The sequence below is a fragment of the Leptidea sinapis genome, chromosome 43, assembly GCF_905404315.1.
Source record: "Leptidea sinapis chromosome 43, ilLepSina1.1, whole genome shotgun sequence".
NCBI classification, from domain to species: Eukaryota; Metazoa; Arthropoda; class Insecta; order Lepidoptera; family Pieridae; genus Leptidea; species Leptidea sinapis.
Window position 1 is genome coordinate 4,191,184 of NC_066307.1, and position 27,517 is coordinate 4,218,700.

At 37.1% G+C, this 27,517-nt stretch overlaps 1 protein-coding gene across 1 annotated transcript; it reads right to left on the reverse strand.

The window, feature by feature from the left end:
* Positions 1-1,408: 1,408 nt before the first annotated feature.
* On the reverse strand, positions 1,409-27,386 carry LOC126977123 (coatomer subunit beta). The gene is made up of 19 exons (XM_050825826.1): positions 27,219-27,386; positions 26,856-26,950; positions 26,149-26,378; positions 25,307-25,476; positions 24,308-24,515; positions 23,151-23,288; positions 20,959-21,157; positions 18,638-18,783; positions 17,632-17,772; positions 15,949-16,095; positions 14,758-14,855; positions 14,504-14,682; positions 12,688-12,839; positions 11,817-12,093; positions 7,913-8,082; positions 5,548-5,685; positions 4,220-4,309; positions 2,636-2,785; positions 1,409-1,792 (listed from the first exon to the last, which is right to left on the reverse strand). The coding sequence occupies exons 2-19, from the start codon at positions 26,944-26,946 to the stop codon at positions 1,703-1,705; spliced, it is 2,814 nt and encodes a 937-aa protein (XP_050681783.1). The 5' UTR covers positions 26,947-26,950; positions 27,219-27,386; the 3' UTR covers positions 1,409-1,702.
* Between the last annotated feature and the right edge of the window lie 131 nt (positions 27,387-27,517).

Below are 27,517 nucleotides of genomic sequence, written 5' to 3' on the forward strand. Positions count from 1 at the left end.
TGTATCTGCGGTCTCATTCACATCTGGGTGTTCGTCGAACGCTTGATATATAAATATATCAAAAAAAAAACTGAAATTTTGATATTTTGAAACAAATTATACATTTTTTTTATAATATTGACACTTTACACAAATTATCTTGCCCCAAGTTAAGCATATATAGCCTGTGTTATGGGTTTCAACTTACAAGACAATGATATATTTAATACAATATACTTACTTAAACATACATATATTCATATAAACATACATATATTCATATAAACATACATAAATACATTTAAACATCCATGACTCGGAAACAAACATCTATATTCATCATATAAATGCTTGCACCTATCGGGATTCGAACCCGGGACCTCTAGCTTAGTAGGAAGGATCGCTAACCACTCGGCTATACAGGTTGTCAAAAACATTAAAAGAACTAAATTTGAATCAACCTTATGTGGGCTCTATTGACCTACGAGTTTTGACGGCTACGGCGCGGCGTGGACGAAGTAAGCGTCAGTTCCTACGGTAGGTCGCGGCTACTAGATTACTTACTGAATGTTGCGAATTGTTGTTATGGAAAATTTAATTATTTAGTCAAGTCAAAGTCAAAAAAATCTTTATGCACTGTAAAACTTTATAAGTTATTTAGTGCAAGTCAGGATGAAGTACAAAAGTTACAATAGCATTCAAATGGGTATAACAATATTGATAAACAAAATTTAGAACATTAATTCCAACTATTTTTATTATATTTTACGTTATATTTAGGTGAAGTATGTATTTTTATTTTTGATTTATTTTTTACATTTACTACATACATTCTACCCAAGCGTTCGTTTAATGTTGCCATTGTTTTTAATGATAATAAGGGACGAGACGAGCAGGACGTTCAGCTGATGGTAATTGATACGCCCTGCCCATAACAATGCAATGCCGCTCAGGATTCTTGAAAAATCCAAAAATTCTGAACGGCACCACAATTGCGCTCGTCACCTTGAGACATAAGATGTTAAGTATCATTTGCCCAGTAATTTCATTAGCAACGGCGCCCTTCAGACCTAAACACAGTAATGTTTACACATTACTGCTTCACGACAGAAATTGGCGCCGTTGTAGTACCTATAATCTAGCCGGCATCCTGTGCAAAGGAGCCTCCCACTGGTAGGAACCACCCTCGCCATCCTTCATAAGAGGGGGAAAACGAGCTAGACGCACTCACGTGATGTAAAGTGAACAGCCGCCCGCGTACATCCGCAATACCCAGAGTCATGAGATGGGTTCTGGCCCTAAAGGTACTCCTTACCTATGCTCAACCTTATACGTCGCTAAGTCGTATCGGTTTTTGAATACCGCGGATTTACTACATTTAGTGATTTGGAACGGAAATAGATATGATGTCTAATAATATCAAACCAAGATCAGTAAATAAAACTTTATTGCAGAGATAATGATAATTCATAAAATACAATAACGACCGTCAATACATCGTCACATCTACCGAAATACAAATTAATTTTCTAAGTTTAGAATTCGTTCCTACTTACCAGAATAAGTATTCTGATAGCAGCTTGATTCATATTACAAGAAGGGCTACAAATCCAAATCTATCTAGATTTATAATTATAGATACCTCATTGAATACATTAAAATACATTTATATTAATCGTTTTTTTTTTAAATACTATAACGAATCTCCTCACAGGTTGTAGCTCTACGCAGCCGGTATTGCACTCTCGTGTTGCTTCTGTGGTATTGATTTCTGCATAGTGTTGATTTTATCACCTAAACTCAATGCCATACCCTGCAACAAGTAGGACACTAACATTACTATCAATCACCAAATTCCATTTTTTGTTGTATGAATAAGTTAGTTAAATAGTTTAACTTTGTCAATTAAAAAAAATCGTTTGAAAATGTAAATGAGTTGTGACGTATAAAAGCACACGATAAATTAATATAAAACAAGTTCAACTTTTATTGTGAGTGGAGGTACTTTGTGAGAAAATAAAAAAACATAGCGACCTCAGGAATCCCACAGGGATCGCATCTGGGACCGCACCTCTTAAATGTGTTTATTAATGATATCCTTGAGTGTTTTAAGTATTCCAAAGTTTTTCTTTTTGCTGACGATCTCAAGGTCTATATAGTTATCAAGTCACTGAACGATTCTTATTATTTGCAGGACGAACTGAATAATTTGGAAAATTGGTGCAAGCTTAAAGATATGTCACTTAATGTAAAAAAATGCAATCATATTAAATTAAAAAAAATAAGAACGTGTTGCCTACATCGTATCACTTAAATCATAGTTTCTCAACCTTATTTTGCTCACCGCCCATTTTGAGAATATGTTTTTTTCTAGAGTATTTTCGTGTATTTTTTTGCCTTTTTAGACTATATTTTTTAATCTACCCACGCCCCATCTGCGCTATCTCAATCCCCTAATTTTCTGTGGGTCTTCTACTGCCCTCGCCGAAAGTCTCAAACGCCCACAAGGGGGCGTTATCGCCCACGTTGAGATGACTATGATGACCCTATGACTTAAATAGAGTCATGTTGGAAGAAGTCACGTGTGTACGTGATCTTGGAATTCATTTTGATATCAAATTGAATTTTAACACTCAAATATTGAGTAGCAGTGTACCTGCGTCTTGGCCCGGATGCGCACGTGGCCCGTGACTGGTGCCGCACGGCCCAGCGGGCTCTCGATGGACAGGTTGGCGAGCGCGTCCTCACCGAAGATGGAGCGCGCGTACAGGTTGGCGGCCATGAAGCCGCACTGGCCCGACAGCGCCTGACACAGACAGGTAGCTCATAAAGTAACCCTTACCTCTGGGATTCATTCAATTAAATTAGTAACCAAAATTTATTAACGATGCGAGACTCGAACCTCTCGGGTTCCGTCCGAGCGCTCTTGCACAGAGCTAACCGTTCGAGTGACGGATGTTTCATAAATCTTGGTATGTAATGTTCAACTCTCGGGTTGTGGCTCCATCTACATTCTACAGGATCTACTATACAGTTGTACCCGCTCAGCCCCAACAATTGCATATTAGGAAATTGACTTGAGATGTTGCTCTTTCAAAACTAAACATGCATGTTTCTTCGTAAAACTCCTCCACATACAACAAACCTGTGGAATGAGCTGCTACTTGGGTACCTCCAAAATATCGCGTACACCTTCTATTTAGGCAGACTTAGACTATGCTACTTAGACTAATAAAAACGATGATCGGCGGCGCACAATTTATTGATTCCACGACGCGGATGTTGAGTAGTAAATCGGGTATTGGTTACACCGATTGCTGATAGAACACTGCTGTATCTGCACGTGTCCCCTCCCCCCTCTTCCGCTCTAATTATGACACCAATAGATGACGTGGTAATAAATGACACGATGACGTCATCTTACAAAAATTATATGTAACTTCTATGAAGAATTGGTTGTCCAATCGCGACAATTTGGCCGCGGCATATAACTTCTATATATTTTTAGAGTGTGAAAATCTGTAGTGGATACTTTGGTCTTATTTACTATAAATACCTAATGTTATATTTTATCATTAGCACTTGCTTAAAAAATACCACGAATATAATATACATAACTTCACATATAGCTCTACTATATACTCTATCGACACACTTCATGGTGTCAGAAAAACGTGTCGCTGCGAGCGCGTGAAATTAATTGCGTTCACTTCCATCATGTTTTTCCAACGCGTCATAAGACTTATCTATATATATATAAATGAATTGCAGTCTCGCTATAACTGTAGAACGGCTGGACCGATTTGGCTAATGTTGGTCTTGAATTATTTGTGGAAGTCCAGGGAAGGTTTAAAAGGTGAATAAATATGAAAGTGTTCGGAATTAAATAAAAACAACAATTTTGTTTTTCCTTTGATGTGTCCCCCGTCGTCCGATATTTGTTTTGTATGCACATATTTTCTATGAGAGAATTTATTGACGCACGGTTTGACAGTTCTGCTGTGAAACAATTTCATTACGACAGCAGGGTGCATATTTTACGAAGTAATTCTTGATGTTATGATGTATTATTGACAAATTAATAAAAAACATTATTTTATTTATTATATACAGAACAACGTCTGTCGGGTCAACTAGAAACTAAATAAATCTACACCATTGATGAGCAGTACCTCAGTGAACTATAGAGGTAGTGGAGAATTTGTATATCTACCCTCAAACAAAATAGGATCACATTTACCTTATCCGGTGTAAGACACTTCATGTTGGTGGAGGCTCGGAGATGGTCCAGGTACTCTCGTAGATCTGTGATGCCGGTGTTCACAGACACCTGCGGACGATCGCACACCATTAAACATAGCGAATCCCAAACTCGTAAACCGTTAACTTTAGTTTGACGGAGATACGGAATTTGTAGATTTTGGTGCTAATAAAAACAGGATATTTATTGAACGTCAAAAACTACCCATTCGAAAATATACACCTCAAATCTGAGAAGAACGGGCGCAAGAAACTCAGCGGGCTCATTTTTAATTTCGTTGTAATAAAAGTTATTAATTAAATAGACTGAGGACGGTCGCTCCATTCTCAAAATATGGTATAATTAAGAAAATAGTAAACTTTATCATATAAACGTTTTATAACAATTCTTTTAAATTTCGTAACACGTTTGTTTTGTACATTTTCTGGGATCGCACAAAAATAACTTAGTCGACTTAACCGAGCAGTATGCATAACAAGTTTTTTTCTGGTGTTAACATAATGATTATAAGTTGTTTTAGAATAAGCTAAAGTGCCTATGTACAAGTGCACATTACATTATGAATAATATATTGAGAGATGACATCCAGTCTGAATTAAATATGTGTTATCAATCACTGTCGATGTCATAATAGTGATTGTTATAGTTATTTATGCAACTGTTGTGTTTACAACCAGAATATGAATCCTTTAAAAGGTTCTTAAACAGGTTGCTTACTGCTAACATTAAAACAGCCAGCCGTCCTTGTAGTAACTTAATATCATCCATTACTGATTATGTACAAATAAACTCAAGAATTATTTATTTAAGTAGTAATTTACATTTTGTATAGTGCAATTATTAAAATTCACTTGAATATTATGTTCTTTTGCAGCGTTTTAAATATCCGGCGGTGTGCTGTTGGCGGGGTTTCGACTAACCTACTTTTTTTTACGGCGCGCCTCGTTTTGGTAGTGTGGAACGCGCGTAAACGAAAATGTCCTTTTTTTTAAATTCATACAGATACCATGCATCGAGCAATAACAATGTGGCTGTATGTTGAAACTCTTTGCGCATGAAGGGATCGAAAAAAAAACCTAGGAGTGTTGTTATGAAATTCAGTACAACATTACAACACTCGTTTGGATGATGTTATGGTTATTACGACATTGGGTGTTTTAATGTTGGTAATAAGCAAACTGTTTCAGAATCTTTTATAGAGAATTTAAAGCATGGGTGTAGATAAATACATTTACCATGTGACATTATTATCATAAACAGTATTTAATTTATTATGTACAGAACATGGTCTGTCGGTCGTGTCGCACCTTGTTCTCCCACTCGAACTCGGCCCACATCTGCCGGAAGTCTGCGTCGGAGCAGTGCGCGGGCTGGATGTAGTCCACGATGTCGATGTGCACGTCGTTCAACACCACCACCCCGCGGTCGAGACCTGCGCCCGCCACCTGGCGCCGCGACACACAATCAATGAAAACAAACCCAAACCACACATAATGATACAAGTAAAAAAGACTTACAGAGGTAAACAAAAATAATTAAGTATAAATAACATAAACAACACAAAAAGTAAAAAATACAAATAATATATGTATTGTATAATATTATAGTCATTATCATAATTTAAAAGTACTGTGTGGCAGTTATTGCTATCAAAAGGAGCTGACAGCGCTAATTTTCAGCAGCCCCCTGGTGATCAATTGAGTAACTACTATTGTTAAATAATATATTTTTTTTATTAAAGGTTCCATTAATATTTTTTTTTAAAGAAAATAATTTCAAATTTGATACTACTGTTCAGAATATAGGTATATAAATATTAAAATAATAGCAATTTTAGAATTATTAGCAACAGAAACACAAAAAGTTCGATCCCAGTTTTTATGTTCTATTAATAGACATAATATGTAATAACATAAGACTTATGCACACAACTTGTGAGCTTACTTAATAATTGATAATTAAGAGATACTTAATAATTCAAGTAGACATAAGAATAAGGTTTTTAATTTTTTTCCGGTAAACTTTCAACAATCTCAAGCTGCGAAACGGTGGTGGTATATCATTCCAGCACTTGTGGTGACACAGTACCCAAAAATTCCTCTAAAAGAGGCGGAATGATGGAGTGGAATTGATAGGACATTGAAAGCAGACCTTGTTTCAAAACTTACTGCGTTCCAATTTATTATATATATATTATGGCGTTTTTGTCTTTGAGGTATAGAGAAATGTGTTATCGGGCCGGTATATCAAATATATTCTCGCTGATTATAAACAGCATTGTAATTATTATGACGGGTACTTACGATATATGTTTTATTAATTTGATGCCGATCTTTCGATCTAATTGCAAGAATCGTGGACGCGCGGGGGCGGAACTGTGTCAAGTGTTTATCGCCGCCTCTGCAGGAGGTCTACTCGCAAAATCGACAACGATACATTCGGAACGATACGAAAATACTCCGAATATATCGCAACTATCCTACTTTAACAAATGTTCGAATTCCTTATCGTTTATCGTTACCATAGATTAAAATTTTGATTTTTTACGATGTTAGTGTGAAAGAAATATGTTCAAACCTAAACATTATCTGTGCTATGTCGCTGTTAAGTGTCAACAGTCATAACATAGTTTAGGCGCTAAGGACCATGCCAGACACTGCACCACCAATTTGGTATCATTTAAACATAATGTAAATTTTAGAAAAATATGTAATGAATATAATGTGACCATTTAGAATTGAATAAATAATACAAAAGTTGCGGATAATAAAATGTAACAAAAAGTAACTCAACCCTTCTCATCGATTTCCTATTTCTCAGGCGGCCATTTGCATTATTTCTACGGATTAACGATCAACAAAATGACTTAAATGACTTAATAGTAAAAAAATCCTGTTGAATAGTAAATATAATTATTTCAATAATATTTATTAAGTATGTATATTGTATGGCAAATATATCTATACAACTTGAAACGATAATAGAATCGACAGCCTAGGTGTCGTTGAGATTATCGTAAAAGTGACGTTTGATTATTTGTAAAATTCGAATATTCGTCTCTGACATTTTCAACTAAGATTAGGGTTAGCACCGATAATATCGAGTAATGTTTCGTTCGTTCAATTATCGTTTCGACATTGATTACGATGTAACTAAGAGTAGGATTCGACACGACTAATTCCACGATTTATCGAATATCGATTTTAGGAGTAGGCCCCCAGTCCCGCCGTGACGACGATTCATGCAATTGGATCGGAATATCAGCATCAAATCAATAAAATATATATATATTGTGAGTACCCGTCATAATAATTACAATATTAAAGTTCCCCGATGATAAAAGTTTAAAAACATATTTTATAAGCTGCAAATTGCAGCACATAGCGATTACGCTACAACATAACAGTAGAATAATAATTTTGACAGCAAAATAAAATGCTAATTCCCCACGTAAGTAATAGGGAGAAAAAAGACATTTAAACGTAAGAAATCTGGCACTTCTGGAAAGCTAATGCTGAGCACATGTCTCGCCTGAGTAACACTTGTGCTAAATAGGTCAATATCGTTTCGCGTGGGACTATTAAACCCTTTTTCTCAACAACTTTGGTTAGTGAAATACGATCAAAGAATAATAAAATAAGGCTGAGATTGGTTTCACGCGGTCGTACTCACCTCGTAGACAATGTTGCCAAACACGATGCCGTTCTCGGTGGAGGCCACCTTGACGTGCGCGCGGATGGAGGCGAAGTCCCGCGGCGCCAGCACCAGGGGCGCGGGTCGCTCCACCAGGCGCAGCTCACCCAGGGTGGCCAGCTCCACGGTGCAGTTCTGGAGCGTGTCGTCTGGACCACCACGTGTCAGTTAGGATTGAACAACTATATATATACAGGCTGTCCCAAAGTTATGGGACATGAAGGGAAAGTACCTTAAATATCGTATATAGGGTATTTTACTGAAAGAAGACTTTATGTTATTTTTAAAAGTTAGTAATTCTGCATTCAAAGATTTTCCAAAAAATTACTTGCCTCTTCTGGGACTCGAACCGACTTTAAAGTAAAAAAAAACACCCCTATTTTTATGATGCCAATCGAAAGAATGGCCAAAAACTAATAACTCTTCTTAAGTAACATAGTATTTTAAAAGAAAGGAACAACGTAAAATGTTTGAGTCAAATTTCAAGAAAGTTGTTTATTGCCGACGACGACGTCCGAAAAGTAGAGATATTATCATTCCAAAGATAGCATTGATTATTCGTAAATATGTACCCACTTCATAATTAAAATACTTTATAGCATAGTTTTTTATTAGTTTAAAAGCGATACGAGAACGTGGGCAAGTTACAAACAGAATTGTGCCATATCATACTCGATAGTATTCACCATAAAATGATAAGAAAGTCAAAAGGCAGCGGACTCATTAAAAGATTGGCGATTTGTGTAAGACAGGAGGGATCACATTTTGAGCATTTAATTAATTAATTTACAAAAAAATACCCACATAATTGACTACTTTCTCACATGGGGTGTTTTTTTTACTTTAAAGTCGGTTCGAGTCCCAGACGAGGCAAGTAATTTTTAGAAAATCTTTGAATGCAGAATTACCAACTTTTAAAAATAACATGAAGTCTTCTTTCAGTAAAATATCCCATCTCCGATATTTAAGGTACTTTCCCTTCATGCCCCATAATTTTGGGACACCTGTATATATGCAAATTTTATTCAGTTCCTCTCTTGCTATCTTTGTGCCATTTAAATAAAACACTTTTTAAAGGATTAAATTGCGTGTTATTACGACTGTGTTTTTACATTAGGTTTTGTGTAAAAGTGACATTATTATTATTATTTTATTTAACCCGACGTTTCGTGACCTTTTCAAACACACAGGGATTACACGCGTTTTAATCCTTTAAAAAAATGTTTTTTTTCAGTGTGTAGGACTCGCGTTAATTAAATAAAATACAACATTGTGCCTATTTTGAAAATCTTCCTGTAAAAACTTCGCGCGCTTCGAAACATTTGTATCCCAATTCAAACGAACAACCAGACACACGTAATTCTTGTAATATCAATATAACAGATAACAATACTCACACTCAGATAAAAACACACCTCCTTACAAGTACTTCAACATTTAAACCAAAACAAATTTTATGTATTGTATGTTGAAAATTAGCAGTATCACTATAACTTTCTTTTCAATTCCTTCTGTAAGGAATTTGACAGGATTTTTAACTCCAATAACGATAACAGTAAACAACAAAAATTGTTTTAATGATTGGGCAACAATGGGTATCCACAAAAGCCGTAAACGCTTATATGACCATTATTATGAGAAACATTACAATAATAGTGAAGATTTTAAAATATATGTAAAAAAAACTACAAACTCTTTGAAATAGTTTGTCACGAAGCGACACGTTTCATAGAAGATAAAATTAAAAACAGTAATAATAAAGTAAAAGCAACTTTGAATGTAATTAACAATGAAACTGGTAGATCGAATTGCCGTGACAGAGGGTGTTTAAATATTAATAATCGCGTTATAAATTCGGAAATAGAAATTGCAAATGAATTTGATAAATACTTCTAGGAAATTCCAACTATCACGACGAAAAGTACCTAAACTCTTCACCAAAAGCAGCACAGTATATGCTTAAATTACACATCAGTATCTTCCATTAATTTGAAATTTAAGTATGTTAAAGGTAGTGGATATACAACAAATCTTCAAATCATGTAACCTAAAAATACAAGGGACCTATGAGGCCATTCAACTATATTTAAAAAAACCTTGACATTATAGCACCTGAATAATTAGCACATTTAACCAATACATAGATGAGGGTGTGTTCCCTGACCTTATGAAATACACCAATTTTATACTTTTTTTTAAATCGGGCAATTCTTTTGACCCTCCTAATTACAGGCCTATTTAAGTGCTGCCTGTTTTTAGTAACATTTTTTAAAAACTTTTGCTTCAGCAGCTACAAATGCATTTTTGTAAATTATTGAACAATAGTAGAAGATCCAAACCTAAATCGACCTTCACCTAACTGATAATAGAATAAAATTTATGTTATAATAAATTAATTCTGCTAGAAAATATATTAAAAATGGGTTGCCAAAAAAACCTGAACAGAATATGTTTAATAATTAAAAAAAAAAAAACATTTTTCGTAAAATATTGCAACATCAAGATAATAACAAAATATTATCCTGACTTGAAGTATAAAATATACAGAATGTGCAGCCGGTTGTCTATTATTTATCTGGACGAACTACTGGGTTGCCAGGTATAAACAGGTATGTCGATATCATTTACTTTTACTGATTCGATAATTTAAAAAAAAATATATAATAGTGTACGCACCTTGATATATTCAGGGTTCCATCAGACACCACGCTAATGTTGCGTCCTTTATTATTACACGGTATACTTATCTCGGACCTCTCTGTCAGTCCTCTCCCCACGCGTTGAATTTTAAATCTTTAAAATTCGAAAACCTCTATTGGGACCGAATTTTTGCAGACAACCCTATATCAGAGTATTCGCAACAAAACAGCGCTTATGTTGAAATATTTTTTTTTATATTATCGAATCAGTGAAAGTAACTGATATAGACATACTTGTTTACACCTGGCAACCCAGCATTTCATCCAGGTAAATAATAGACAGCTCATCGGCTGCAAATTCTATACGTTTTATACTTGAAGTCAGGATAATATTTTCTTATTATCTTGATGTTGCAACATTTTATGAAAAATCATTTTTTTTTAATTATTAATAATATTCTGTCCAGGATTTTTTGGCAACCCATTCTTAATATAATTGCTAGCACACTAAATTTATTATAAAATAAATTTTATTCTATTATCACCTCGGTGAAGGTCGATTTAGGTTCAGTTCTTAGACTACAATAATCAATTTGGTTTCACTAGGGGCTTATCAACAATTAATGCGGGTATTAGACTCATTGAACACATGTTTGACGCCTGGAAAAAGTCACTGCATGGGATTCATTGGGCACTTTTTGTGATTTGTCCAAAGCATTTGACTGCGTCCACCGTGAAACTTTACTCCTAAAACTAAAGCATTATGGAGTAAAAAAACAGCCCTAAATCTTTTAATATCATATTTAAGCGAAAGAGTTTAGATAGTCGATGTAAATGGCTTCGAGTAAACCTGTGGGATAAGGTGTTCCGCAGGGTTCTATTCTCGGTCCTTTCTTGTATCTTATATATATATATTAACGATTTACCGTTTGTGGTAGATGATAGACATGAGATTGTATTGTTTGCTAATGATACTTCACTTATTTTTAAAGTGAAGCGACGTGCAGATATTGATGACTAGGTAAACAATGCACTCTCAAAGATAGTGGGTTGGTTTGAGACTAATTTAAAAAACAAAATTAAGCACTTAAACAGTAAAAAAACAAAGTGCTTTCGGTTCATTACTCCAAACACAGCGGAGGTAAAAACCAACGTACTTGTAAATAATCAGAGATTGGAACTTGTGGACACTACAGTCTTCTTGGGCATCACGTTAGATAAGCTCTAGTGGGGTGAGTGCGCACCTGTCTGGTTGACGACCAGCACGTCGAGCACGATGTCGTACTGGTTGACGGACACGATCGCCTCGGCGTACACGGGGTCGGAGAAGCCCGTGAGCTGGCGCACGCGGGACAGTTTGCCGCCGCCGTCCCCGGCCGGCCGGCGGCCCGACACGGCGCGCGACAGAGACACCTCGAACATGTCGCGCTGGGGCGTGGCGCCGCCGCCCGCCAGCGCCGAGAACGAGATGCCCTGTTCTACCTCCACCGTGCGCTCCGGCTTCTTGGCCTCCACCTCCTCCTGCAGTACCATTCAGTAAGGAAAGCGCAGCCAGCAACGTAACAGCTGATATCACGGTTCTATCTACCGCGACTTCGTCCACGTGGATGTTATAAGCAACAAAAACTCTACACCTGTACATAGCATTCGGGTTGATTCCAGCGGCCAAATTCCACCACCGGACATTACGTGCAAAGTACCACCCGCATCACGTAGACGTCTGGCATTCCACAACCGCGCGTTCTGTTAGAAATTTCTTGCCTCGCCCAGCCACTTTGTGGAATCTATTATCAGCTGCGATTTTCCCGAACAGATACGACTTAGGGACCTTCAAGAAAAAATTATACTCCCACCTTAAAGGCCGGCAACGCTTTTCTTGACACATCTCTTGTTGCGAATGTCCATGGGCGGTTGCCTCACCTTTCCCCATCCTGTGAGCCTCTTGCCCGTTTTCCCCCTCTTGGCCAAGTTAAAAAATGCGATTAAAAAGAAAAAAATCCCGCAACCCATAAATCCTAGCTCACCTTGGACGAAAGGAATATTCCTAAAAAATTTTAAGACTCCGGGCCTTATGGTTCCAGAGATACCGTGATGAGTACATATGTGGTAATCTACCTGCAGCGCACGTTCCGGCAGCGCCAGCAGCGCGGCCAGGGCGGCCCTCGACCGCACCAGCAGCGCGTCCCGGACGGGCGCGGGCCGCACGGCGCCCGCCCACACACACACGGCGCAGTGCTCCCAGTCATCCGCCGTCAACGTGCTGTTGCCTGCATACATAAATATTACTCTCAATGGCTTAACATGCGGTTTGGTTTCCGTGCACACGTCACTGCGAGTCCGACCGCCGACTAACTAATGGGTGACCTCCAGACTGACCGGACGGGTAGTGCAACGAAACGCACCCAGCGACCACTTGCCCCGGGTACACTCGAAAATGGCAACCAAAACTTAACTACTTAACAGAAGTGAGAAGACACTTAGCCTATGTTTTTGAGTGTTCCTCAAACATAAAACTACACCCAAAGGCAGATCAACAGAATCAGCACTCCACTCGGTGGTGCACAAAATAGAAACGGCTATCACAATCAAAGCTTCCGCACTGGCCGGATCACCGAACTAGTCAGCAAAAGGGCGGTTCAGATAGTGGTGAATACTACAATGAGAACCAAAGTGGTCACAGGCTGCCCCCAAACGGGTGCCCTTTCACCACTCCTATAGAACATAGTAGTTGATGGCCGCTACGGCCGTTGAGGACGCTAAACGAATGAAGATACACAACTATTGGTAATGCAGATGACCTAGCAAGACTGACAAACGGAAGCTCTGAGAATAGTGTGTAAAGTAATACGTTCAGCCCTTCAAATTGTAGAAGAATGGTGTGACGAACATCAACTGTCAGTAAATCCACAGAAGACAGAACTTATCCTTTTCACAAACAAAATGAAATTACCGGAATTCCAACCACCAAAATTCTTTAACACCAAACTCTCCTTGTCAAATCAAGAGAAATATCTGAGCGTCATCCTTGATAACAAATTAAACTGACCGAGTCACATCGAAGCCAAAACAAGGAAGGCCTGTATTGCCTTCTAACAGTGCAAAAGGCTAGTAGGCAAAAGATGGGGTATCAACTCAAAGATAGTAATATAATATATACTATAATAATATAATATAAACATCCGTCACCAGACCTCCCCTTTCCCATTTATCAGTTGTATGGTGGCCCAGGACACAACTGATAACAGTAAAATCGAAACTACAAAGTCTACAACGCTTAGCGTCCTAAAGGGAATCTTGAACGAAATACCACTGATTCTTGATGCACCCATGGACAGAACACTATGCCATCATTTAATCCATCGTAAACCAGAACAGTCACTCTGCAATGGATCAAAGGACTCAGCAACTCACTGGGAAATGATGCCGCAGATGAACTAGCCAAAAGGGGATCCGAAGCTGTAGCATATGGACCGGAGCCATTGCTACCCATACCTCAGGCCGAAATTAAAAAATGGCTGCGAGAAAAAACGGAACAATCTCACCTAACAGAATGGAGAAACAGCAAAAGTTGCAGGCAAACAAAGAATGCGGTTACGGTGCTCCCAAAGAAGTTCGCCCGCAACTTGATGAGACTACACAGGGACAATATACGTATAATTGTAGGTGTAGTCACCGGTCACTGTTCCTTGAACAAACATCTATCTATCATAAGTGTGAGGCTCTTTTAAGCCTAAACCACTGATCGTATCGACATGAAACTACCACCGTTCGAAACGAAATTTATCCTAGATGGTTTATGGCTACTTATTTTTCGAATTCCACGTTCCTTCATTAATTTATATTCTTTTAAAATTCGGAACGGCTAGTAATTAAAATAAAGCAAACGTGCCAACTGTAATTGTAGTATCTAGAACATAGTATGTAGACTCACGCGGGTCCACCTTGTGGAGCGCCATGAGCTGCGCGGCCAGGTGCAGCGCCCGCGAGGCCAGCTCCTCGCAGCGCAGAGCCAGCTTGCTGAGGGCGGAGCACGCGCACGCCGCCGTGAAGCTGTCTCCCTCGCCCAGGGCCACCGCCAGCCCGTTCTTGGAACTCTCCGTTGACGAGGACCTAGTATTAATATAACAGAAGGTGTTGCATCAGGAAATCGCAGGTGAACAACCGTACGTTACGAGCGTGACTCACTGCGGCAAGTTGAACGCGGACTGAGTGGCGTACGCCCCGTCGCTCGTTACCAGCTGCCGCGCGGGCGCCTCGCTCTTACTCTTCTGCTCCTCTTCCTCCTGACACGTAAAATTCCAAATTATTGTGGTGTTGCAATAAAAAGTTTCTGTCAGAATATTTTTTGCACTGATAGAAAACAGTTCACATTGCTGGAATCTGTTATGCGCTCTATCAAATCGATATGGACAAAGATTTGATTACATTTTCTTATGAATTAGATTGTAAGATAGTTTACTTACCTTTTTATGCCTTTTTGATCGATGAAATAATAGCTAACATTAAATCTATTAATTTAATTAATACCAAACTTATGTACGATGCGAGATCGCAACCCGTGCCTGTGGCAATAACATAATATCCAATATGAAATTATTCAAATATAACAAATTGTTTACATTGCAAAGAACCACTTCTAAAATCAAATTCTTATTACGGTATTTATTGTGATTAAGCAGATTATCAACTGAAAAGGTAATCCTATAAATGAAGCCACATTTGAAAAGATGAAAAAACATAACAAGATTTATGTAGGTACCAGAGGGATGGCTTAGCACTAACCTAATGAGGAGCTCCCAGCGTTGGAGGTATAATCACTAAAATACCTAATGTGAATAAAGTATATAAATTAAATTCGTATATTTTTGTTAATCCGTTCAGTAAATCTCGTCTTGTGAATTGTGCGTGTGTTTTAGCTAGTAAGTTATAGGTATTACATAGTGTGTGAGCACTATTTGTCTTTCGGTATAACTAGTGGGCAACATTGACTAAAAATCTCAAAGTGGCATGAGGGTAAATTTTTTACAAATGAAACGGAATAGACCGTCACGGAAATTTGAGACGTTTTTGTTCAAGAACAGAAGGAGGTTTTCATTCAAGGGAGAGAGCGATTGACACCGATTGAAGAGTATTTCTTACTCTCGGGCTTCCCAAATAGCCTTGTATCGTGCAGGTTTAGCGCGCGGCCGCTAGTAAGTAGAACATCTTCCCTACTAACCTTGTATCGTGCAGGTTTTTTTTCAAATCCAGATAAATCCGTTGCGCATAATTATGATTTTTACGAACTTTTTATTACTTAACATCAATTTATTTATCGGAGAATAGCGTCTTTGACTTGAGCGTATGCATATTTATTCTACGAGTGGTATATACAACCTTGTCCCCGGCGACGGGCACGTTGTCCGCCAGCAGGTCCAACAACATGGCTGCCCGTGGGGGCGTGTCAGCGAACTGCGCCGCCAGCCACAGCGCCGCTCGGACCATCTTGCCCACGCGGACACCTTTCATGCACTCCAGCAGTTTCTGGAACATCATGGACCACCATGTACAATATATGGATACACATACCAATAAACTTTATTAGAGTGAAGCTTTTATTACATCGTCTCAATCTTTTTGGTCTGTATGTTGCATGTCGCGTGACGGTCGGGCGGCGCCTATAGTTCGCAGCAGCTGACCGTGTAGTGTATGGACTATTACTCATTTGTGCCAGTGCTCCACGCTATTTTGTTTGTTTTTGTCAGTGTTTAATGTAAATGTTATTAGTTAAATGTCTATAATGTGAAAAAAAGTTTCACTTTTTCATAAAACCACACAATCCTTTTTTTTATTATTTATTTATTACACTTTTTTGACACCACATCAACAAAATATAACTTAAGTACTAACATACATAATTACATCATATATGGTGCAAATGGCGGCCTTATGACTATATAGTGATCTCTTCCAGCAACCATTTGTAATACAATAATCGAAAGAGGCGGAAACTTTCTTGGTTGGGATAAAATATTTTGAATGGATTTGTCCGCATGCACACCGCGATTCATTTCGGATCATTTCAGTTCAAGTCCCTCCCATATGCTGTCGCCTTTTAATGTCGAGCAGACTAATAATAGAGTATGTGACAATATACTTTTATATCCTTTTGGCGACATAATTTACAACTTTGTTTAGTCTTCAACGGACAGATATCGAGCTCGTAGTCTTATCTGATCCATACCAACAGCATCTTCTCAACATAATTTTTTCGAGAAATGACTGACTGGTTTGTATTTTAGCAATTTATGTTTTGTTCATCATATTAAAGCATGTGTACATGTAATAGACAATATTTAGTTCTTAATATATATAATTAGAACTGCCATTACTGAGGAAAAAAACAAAGTTTCCTGTTTGGGCATCACACACTAAACTTTAATATTACATATCATTGGTAATCGTTATTTATGCAACTGCTGTTTTATGAAGAGTATTAAAACACGAATGTGGGTTAATCACCCGAAGCGAAGCATAGTGTGATAATAATAATACATGAGTGTTTTAATACCTAATTATCAATACAAGACTACACCCATAATATGAATCCTCTATAAATGATTCAGAAAAAGTTAGTTTACTGCTAACATTAAAAAAGCCAGTCCTAGTAACTATTACATCATCAAAACGAGTGCTAAGAAAACGGATAGTATAATGTTGTACTGAATTTCATTACAACACTATTGGATGATGTAATGGTTATTAGTACATTGGGAGTTTTAATGTTGGTAATAAGCTAACTGTTTTAGAATCTTTAATAGAGGATTTAAAGCATGAGTGTAAATCAAATATATTACTCATGATAACAGAGCCATGTATTAAATTTAGCAGCCGAGGATGGAGGAGTCAGCCACAGATTCAATCTTTGCACGAAATGAAACAATACTGGAGGTGTGGCAGTCTTCCACAGTGACATTTTGAAAGAACTTGCTTCCATTCCAACCAAACAGTGGATTGAACTTCCTTGTGCGATGTTTCCAGAATGGCACCATTTGTATCAAGAGGTATATTTAGACTCACGGGGTATATCTGGTTGCCGAGGTCGGGGAAGGTGTGCATGGCGTGGCGCAGGAACACCATGACGTCCGCCGCAGCCGCCTCACTCCCGTCTCCCACCATCTCCAGCAGAGCCGGAGCCACGCTGTCCAGCACTTCGGGGAACTATAACGAACAGACCGTGTTACTCCTTCTTATTCTTCTTGTTGTGGCAGTTGTTACTTGCTATATTAATTATTAATAAAGACCGTGGTACTTGTTATTTGTTATATTAATTATTAAAAAACTACTCTAACATGCATTCTTCTCACAGAAGGCATTATCTCACTTCTCAAATAGATCACAATTAGGATTGGCAACCAGCAATGCAATGAGAAGGGAAAGGAAATATTTTGCAACAATCCGAGAAAAAGCAACTACGAATAGTTTGATTGCGATCGCGGAGATAATTGTCAGGTGTGTGTAACTGTATATGCTAGCTATACAGGTGAGGTGCATTAATACATCAGTTTCTATCTGATCTAAGGCCTTTTATGTTTCCAGATACTACATAGCCCCTAATGTAGGCCATACACGCTACGGTCTACCTGCGCAGGCATAACCTGCACAGATTACCTCTCCGGTAGACCGTAGCGTGTATGGCCTACATAAGCAATTTTTGTTTTTGAAGTGAAACCTTTAGAATCGTTGTGATTTCAAACCAGATGCAACGGAAAAAACGACAGGTAAGAGACACAAATACAAAAATGTGTAGGATGAAGCCGGCAAAGAATTTGACAGAAATATGCATACTATTTCATTTTTATGTATGACGCGAATAGTATATCTTAATATATGCATAGACACCAGGAGAACATAAATATGGTAGCAGTGTTAGTAATGTCTTTCATAGCGGTTGAAATCATGTGTCATCCTAGCAACATGTACCAGGACTACATATGCAGTTTAGAGGTTCATGCACAATGCAGGTTTCACTTCTGACATGTGTACTTTGTACACACGCATTTTTTTTTATTTATTTCAATCTCACCTTGAGCGCGGCGCGGTGCAGCGCCCGCACCAGCAGCTGGCGATACTTGTGTGCGTCGTCGTGGTCGGCGCTGTGTGCGCGTGCCGCCTCCTTGCACAGCACACTCACCAGCTCCTCCGCATGCCGGCTCGTCGCCAGCTCCAGTGCTGCAATCAATGACAATACCTTATTGATTCCCTCCCGTTCTTATATATTCTCTTGTACCACACGATTAAAGCACAGAAGTTTAAGTAGCTTAAGTACAGACAGTAGCTTAAGTATTCATTTAAATAAATTTTATTTAATAGGAAAACGAAAAGCTAAACTTAAACAATAGTTAACAGAACCAATTATAAGTTTATACATTTGATAGAACACATACCAAATAACAATAACAACTAAGAATTATGAAGTGTTCGAGATGATGCAAATCAGATTGCAAACACATTAGCGAGTATGTGATTTTCATAAATATTTATATGTCATCCGCTAAAAAAAGAAGCTGAGAGTGGTGTAGGCATATATGTATGTTGTTGACAAATATGACAAAGAGATAAAAAAGGGCCTAAAAAGGAACCTTGTGGGACGCCGCTAGGGAATGAAACCTTATTAAATATAAAATTATTAGTAGCCACTGCCCGGGTTTGATTATGAAGATATTATGATGTGAACCATCGCAATAAATCGGCGCTTGTGCTTATTTCTTAAGTTTAATAATAAGCAAACAGCGGTGTATCCTATCAAAGACCTTATTGTAGTCCGTGTATACTACATCAAACAGGAATATTTCTTTCCATAACCATATAATACAGGAATAAAAATCCCGGTTGGTGAGAGCTTTAAGATTGTTAAGGCAAGCTAAACCTGTGAGTAAATTATTTTTTCAAAATTTTTAATACTCTGCGCATACCTTATAAAAGGATAGTAATTTTCAATATTGATTTTGGATCCATTTTATGAATAGGTGTATTAAAGTTGTGATAATATTTGGTTACGTTGCCTTGACAGACTTTGTATTATCCAAATGATAATTATGATTTTATGAATGTGATAAAGTCAAGTAAAAAAAAGTTCAGCCAATGTTCACTTCAGGATCATTTTGGTGTAGGAGTTCCTGCAAGTTTACACACACCAAAATGATGAATTTAATAGCTTTAATGGCACAAAAGATACAATCACAACTAACTAAAGTATTGTTTTCTATTTAATTATCTTTTAAAAAACATTAATTGATTAGTAGTTGTTATGTAAACATGAATTTCACCCTATTGAAAAATAAATTAATTGTTTACGATTTTTGAAGTAAAACTTCTTTAGGCGCGACTTGGGAGTTAACTAATATTTTTTTCTGATGGAAGTAACGTTCAGTACAAAAGTCAATTGAAAGAATTTTTAAGCAGTTATAATTTAATGGTTTTAAAAAATATTTCAAATTGCTCAGTAATATTTTTTTTTAAATCTCCAAGTGTTTTTATTGTTTATCTATTACTACTATTTCAATTAATAATATATGAGTTTTCAGAAATTTTATGACATTCGTTAATTTGTTCTCGGTTTTTGTTTTTCGTTTCCATCATTAGGATAGGCAAAGGGTACGAGCCCATTAAGCCATATTAGATAATATTCAATAACAACGTCATATTGATATGTGCTAATAATAATATACCTTTAATTTCTTATTATCAGTTATATTGCGAATGGTATTACTGAATTATAAATAGAATATATGATGAAAATAATAATCAGTTAAATAAAATGGCGGAATCCCAGGAACATTTTACTCTTTCATCAATAAATAAGAATAAAAGAGAAAATCAAGAACCTGATAATGACCTGACCTGAAAAAAGTGTAAGTGTTTATATTCTGATGTATTGTGATTATATCATTCTTTGTAAAATATATAAAATCTCAATAATTTTTTTATTTTAGGTAGAGGAAATGCCAACTTTTCTCAAAAGAGTAAGTAATATCGTCAGCTTTTCCGAGAAGAAAAATAGCATAAAATCGAACAATGCTCCTAGCTCTTCAGTAACACGTGAGTGCTTAGTTGGTAACACGGCTTTATGTAATGTAATATATTAATGTGTCTGTTAATTATTCCTAAAGTTAATTATCATTAAGTTTTACTTCAATCGCACATAAAGATTACACGCACACACTTTTTCTTGTTTTTGATTATATTTCGAAAAAAATGTTTTTTTTTTGTTGATATTTCTAATTTACCGTTCTTTTAAGCCTATATAGGCCATATAGGCTTAATATATCTATTTCAATAAACCATTTCCTTAGTGAATCGTAGTGCTTCTCTGCCAGTGTGTGTGTGTAGTGTCGTGTGACTGACCCAGGTGCAGCGTCTGGCGGCGCACGTCCAGGTCGGAGGCGGCCAGGACCCGCAGCACGTCCATGGCCAGGTCGGGCAAGGCTCGCGCGGCCGCCTCTCCACCGTCGGCTCGCAGCGCGCGCAACTTGCCCACCACGATCAGCTTCACATTGTTGTCGCTCTCCTTCACGATCAGCTCGATGTAGCACGCCGCCGCCGCCTGGGGACCACACGAACAGTAGAACCTACACTACCAACACTGCGTCTTCCGGTACGTGGTCGCCATTAGAGGACTTTACTGCCCCAACGGCCATCTGTCCATCGAACTATGTGCCCTGCCCACTGCCACTTCAGTTTGGTTCTCCTACGGATCTTCTCATTTCTGATTCGATCTCGCATGGAAACTCCGAGCATAGCCCTCTCCATTGTCCTCTGAGCGACCATGAGCTTTCTCATAAGGCCCATAGTTAGCGACCACGTCTGCGTACCGTAAGTCATCACTGGCAACATACACTGGTTGAAAACCTTCGTCTTCAGACACTGTGGCATTTAGGACGAGAAGATTTTACGGAGTTTCCTGAACGCTGCCCATCCGAGTTGGATTCGACGAGTAACCTCTTTCGCGAAATTGGACCTGCCTAACTGGACTGTTTGTCTGACGTAGAAGTACTCGTCGACAATTTCGAGAGTACAGTTCCCAATTGTTATAGGAGTAGGTGCGACATGGACATTAGACATGATCTTCGTGTTGTCAATGTTCATACTATATCATCAATAAAGTAACAGTAAAAATAATTAAAAACTTTACAACAATTAAGTGTATTATTTTCAAGCTTTATTAATAATTGAATAAGTAGGCTTATTACACTTATTCTTACGTGGGTAACACTCAAAATGTTTAGAACTGGCCAGTTGGAAACATAGTCAAGGAAAACTTATTTTGAATTTCAATTTTAGGACTCTTTGGTAACCTAATGTAGTATATTGCATTCATTTGTCATTTGTTTTTGTGAATTGGCAGCAAATCTTAGACTCTTTTTACACGTGAAAATGAACCTAACGCGAGAAAATTTTCGGTCAATGATGCACCGCGTGAGGGACGTCCTTTAACAGCGACTACTGAAGATAACATCAGTGCTGTGCTACGCATGATAGAGGAAGATAAGAGAGTGACCTATCAGCAGATACGAGCAAGCCTAGGTATTGGTATGAGTCAAGTTCAAAAAATATTACATGAACATTTAGGCGTCAGGAAGCTTTATACCAGATGGATTCCCCATACTTTAATCGACGACCAGAAACTTTCGCACGGACTGGTGTCGCCTAATGTTAAATAAATTGGACTTATGGAGCGGTGACTCAAATGCTGTAACTGACATCGTCACAGGTGATGAAAGCTGGATATATTGCTACGAACCCAAAACCAAAAGACAATTAGCTCAGTGGGTGTTTCCTTTGGAGGATCGACAAACTGAGGTAAAGAAAGGAAGAAGTTAAGGAAATTAGATGATTGCCTCATTCTTTGGTGGGAAAGGTCATTTCGCGACAGTTGTGCTAGAAGATGGAAAGCCAGTTTCTGCAGACTGGTATGTCAATCGCTGTTTTCCTGTTGTCTAGGAAAAAATTCGACAGCAGCGCCCTCGAAGCAGGATCCTCCTTCACCACGACAATGCTTCAGCGCACTCCGCAAAACGGACTGTTGAATATTTGACTATGGCAGGTGTCGCGATAATGAGTCATCCGCCCATTAGTTACTTTTATTTATTCCCATGAACTAAAGATAAAATTCGAGGTATTCGCTTTACGAGCGAAAATGCCATAGAAGAGACCCCCTAAAAAGAATGGGCCCACTGCTTTTCTCAGTGGTTCCATCGAATGCGACGATGTGGAGAGAGAAACGGAGATAACTTAATAAATATTAATGATAAATCAATAACAATATTGGCAACTTTCTACATTAAGCCGTTTTTCAATTTCTAAACATTTTCAGTGTTACCTAGGAATTATGTTCTTGACATAATTTTATAATTGAGTCTCGTGCCAGAATTTGGCCAGACAACATCTCATGAGCAAATGATTTCCGCAAAATAACGCCTAATTCAATAAATTACTTGATATAATTTGAGTAAGTACAATTCATTACTCATTTAGCCATGTTATGACTTTTCTGAATTGGATATTATAATATAGAGTTGAATATTATAATACAGAACCTTGATAGCAGCGGGCGCGTTACTGAGTGTGACCAGGGTCCCGGCGGCCTCATAGCGCACGGCGGGGCTGCTAGCGTTCAGCAGGCCATACACGGTGCGAATGAAACGGGAACGCTCGCCAGGGTTGGCGTGACACACCTGACGATTAATTACATGATGTACTTGACAGATGTATAGAGTATAGACCACAGAGTATACTTATTGGGTTATATAGTAATACTTGGTAAGTATAGTTACTATTTTATTCTTCTACAATACAATTGACCTGTTCTGCCACAACCAAGCTATCTCCTCACAAACTCCGTTAACTGTTCCCTTCCTAACGATTTGCTTGTCTTCATGAGGATTAAACACGGGAACCATCGCAATTTGGGAGCTTCCCACAACAGTCCTGGCTTGGATCCATGTCGTGTGCGATGTCTCTCTTTCATTTTCGTACTACTAAGCTGTGGAATGAGCTTTATTGTGCGGTGTTTCCGGGACGATACGACATGGGTACCTCCAAAAAAAAGCGCGTACAACTTCCTTAAAGGCCGGCAACGCTCTTGTGATTCCTCTGGTGATGCAAGAGAATGTGGGTGGCGGTGATCACTTAACACCAGGTGACCCGTACGCTCGTTTGTCCTCCTATTCCATAAAAAAAAGGTAGGAATGAGACCATTGACTTAGCTGTTGCCACCATTAGAGATATTCAAATTCAAATATTTTGATCGCTTATTACTGGCGAAATGCAACAACAGCACCATGCGGTGGAGGAGGGGCGACCACATTCCACTTTCAAACTTGGCTCAACCGCGTAAGCATAGCAAGTTTATGTTCAGTCCTAGTGTGATTGTCACGATTTCTAGCAATTTCACTAATGTGCTTATAAAATAAAGTTCAAATGTTAATTTCAAAGTTTCAGTTTTAAAGTTAAAAAATCTGTAGGACCTTGGTTTACACTTTGAATAAGATTGAAGTGTCACCTGCAAAACAATACTACCTTATGTTATTTTTCTTCAAGCTAAGGTAAATCATTTATGTAAATAAGAAAGAGGAATGGTGCAAAAATAGTCCCTTGAGGCGTAATCTCGACAGGCGCTAGCACAAATCCCGAATTCATAAATTTTTGTGCAAATTTAAAAGATGTTGTAGTTACAATGTCATTTCGAACCAACCTTGTAGATAAGCTCAACAATGACCAACTGCAGAATATCTCCAAAGCCATGCACACTGTCCAACCTGGATGACAGATAAGACAGTGCCTTCTCCTGGTCAGCATGCAGCAACATCAGGAACGCATTACGCTTGCAAGACATGTCCTGTTCATTTTCTAAAAAGTTTGCAACCAACTCTGGCGCATCTGGGATGAGGAACTCAAAGTTTCTGAAAATTATATTGGGAATTGTAATACTTACAATAGAACATTTTTCAAAACTGCATATACTTTTTAATTATATTTTAAAACAGGGTCTAATTAGGTCTCTTATATATAAAATTCTCGTGTCACAATGTTCCCATACTCCTCCGAAACGGCTTGACCGATTCTCATGAAATTTTGTGAGCATATTGAGTAGGACTGAGAATCGGCCAACATCTATTTTTCATATCCCTAAATGTTAAGGGTGGTCCACACTAAATTTATTTTTTTATTTTTTTGACATTTTTTTTTAAATTTGTTTGATTATGAGTCAGTAATAAAAAATACATACAACTTAAAATTTTCACCCATCTACGATCAACAGTTACTTTTGTATCGCGATTTTAATATCGGCAATACAATGTTTGCTGGGTCAGCTAGTATATATATATACATATAAGAGAATGTATGTTTGTATGTTCCCTAATAACTCCTAAACTATTCGACCAATCTCAATGAAATATTTTGTAATAGATTTGTTGAAGGTCAAGGAAGGATAACATATATAGTTTGTCATCTCCCAATTCCACCCACACACTCATCCACACATTTACGTTATCTCTCAAACTGTTTATTGACAGAACAACATCTGTCGGGTCAGCTAGTAATTTATAAAGTCTATCGAAAATAATTTTGAATATACAGATAATACAATCATTTACACATTACATTTCAAAAGGAATGTTAATATTAGACACTGGTGGGATGATTTACATCAATAATGCATATTATACTGTAGAAACAAAAAAAAACTTACCTGTATATGGTAAATATAGCAAGTACTGCATTTCTTCTAACATATGAGTGTCTGTGATCAAGACAAGCTCTGATTGCTGGCATCAGGGGCTCCAGTAGTTCTGGCTCTTTTAGCTTGCACAAGAATCGTAGAGTGGAACCACGGAGGAATTCATTAGGATGTTGTAAGTCCTTAAACATTTAGTATACATTTTTCACAGAATACATTCCTGTTAACTTAGAAGGATTTGAAATTGGAAGAAATGATTGAAATTGGATTATCTCTGAATATATAAATACTGTCAGAAAGGTAATAAAACAGTATTTCTGAAAAAAAATCCCTAATATTTTTAAATATCTTTCTATTTAAGAAAATTTATTGAATTAGGTGTTACTTTGCGGAAATCCATAATTATACAAATGATTTAAGTTTTCTTTGGTGTTAATTCCGCCAATATTTGATTTTATCAAAATCAATATTTGATTTTATCAAAATCAATATTTGATTTTATCAAAATCAATATTTGATTTTATCAAAATCAATATTTGATTTTACCAAAATCAATATTTGTTTTTATCAAAATCAGGCACTAGACTCAGTCTCGTGCCAGATTTTGGTGAGACAACACGTCCTGAGGATGCCACGTGTAGTGGCGAAACATGTGTCGAATTGTTTTAAAAACAAATATTGGCGGAATGAACACTAAAGAAAACTTAAATCATTTGTATATTTCCATTTTGAAAATCATATTTACATACCACCATGGTATATTGTGAATCTGAAGAGTTCTATGACAGATGATAAGCAGTCCAATATTTTAAAGCAATAATGATTATTCATGTATACAACATCGTTAGACTCACCTTTCTGTATGCATCACAGACAAGTATCATCTCCTGCATGAGCTTTCCATCTGCAGTGGTCTTTGGAACAATCTCCCAAAAGATTAGTAGTAACTTTTTGATTGTATGATCCTGCAGGGGCAGAACAAACCTTATGATGATCATCAAAAGACCTGGGATCTTTTCTCCAGAGAGTATGATACCAATTGTTTTCTTCAGAGCCTCTATTTTCTTCTTAATATCTCCTTTCTCTGTAATTATATTACTTATGAAGATATGTCTTTTAAATTTCATCATAGTAAAAAGAGGAAAAACATATATGCTCAAGTGCCTTGAACCATGAACATATTATGAAAAATAAATTTTACATCTATTACAATCAATAATTCATTTAAATGTTGCTGAAAAAAGGATAAAGACAACTTAAGTTTATTAATATGTATGATATCCAATCATAATATAAGATTATAGTTATCAAGTGATTAATTAACTTCTTCTAATCTAGCTGCATTATTAACCACTGCAACATTTGAACAAAAATGAAATTTGTTGGCAGCAAATTATTAATGCTCAAGGTTTGTGGGACATTTAACCTCCTGTTTGCTGCCATTGCCATAATATGGCCACCGTTTTGTACTCATTATTTGTTTAGCACACAAGACATTCAACTAGCACTTCTTACTTGAGTGCTAGTAGATAGAAAAAATTATAAACCTAAATGTACATACCCAAGTCAATCTTAAGTTGCATCTCATTGTATGGCTCAGAGTCAGTAGGAAAGTTTATCAAGGTATAACAAGGCTGTTCTACACCAGCCATTATTCTGAAATGTATTGAAATAGTTACATAAAAATAAATTGTGATTTGAAGATAACCATTGTAGTGGTTATATTTAAACTAATTGCTGAATATTAAACTAAGAAGCCAATGTTAATATACTTGATGATTATTAAACATTATCCGAAAAAAATTATAAAGTTCATAACATTATTAGATATTTAATTATAAATATCGAGGAAAATATAAAAACACTAAATAATGAATAACTTTTTGATCTAATTCCTCAAAAAAACATATTTAAAAATACCAACGTTCACTTTTGAATAACTCAATAAGATGCTCAACTGTCTTTTATTTTCTTATTTATATAGTATGTTATACCGGTTAACAACGATTTATTTTACAAACTTTATTATCGTAAAAACATGGTAGGTATATTATTTTATTTATTGAATGTGACGTGTCAAGACTCTAGTGACTCCACTGAACATAAACGTCATAATGTCATTGACATTTGACACTCAAACTCGACAATGCCACTTGCCGGGTTAAATAAAATATCAACCAAATATATATATATATATATATATATATATTAGCGCCAATCAAT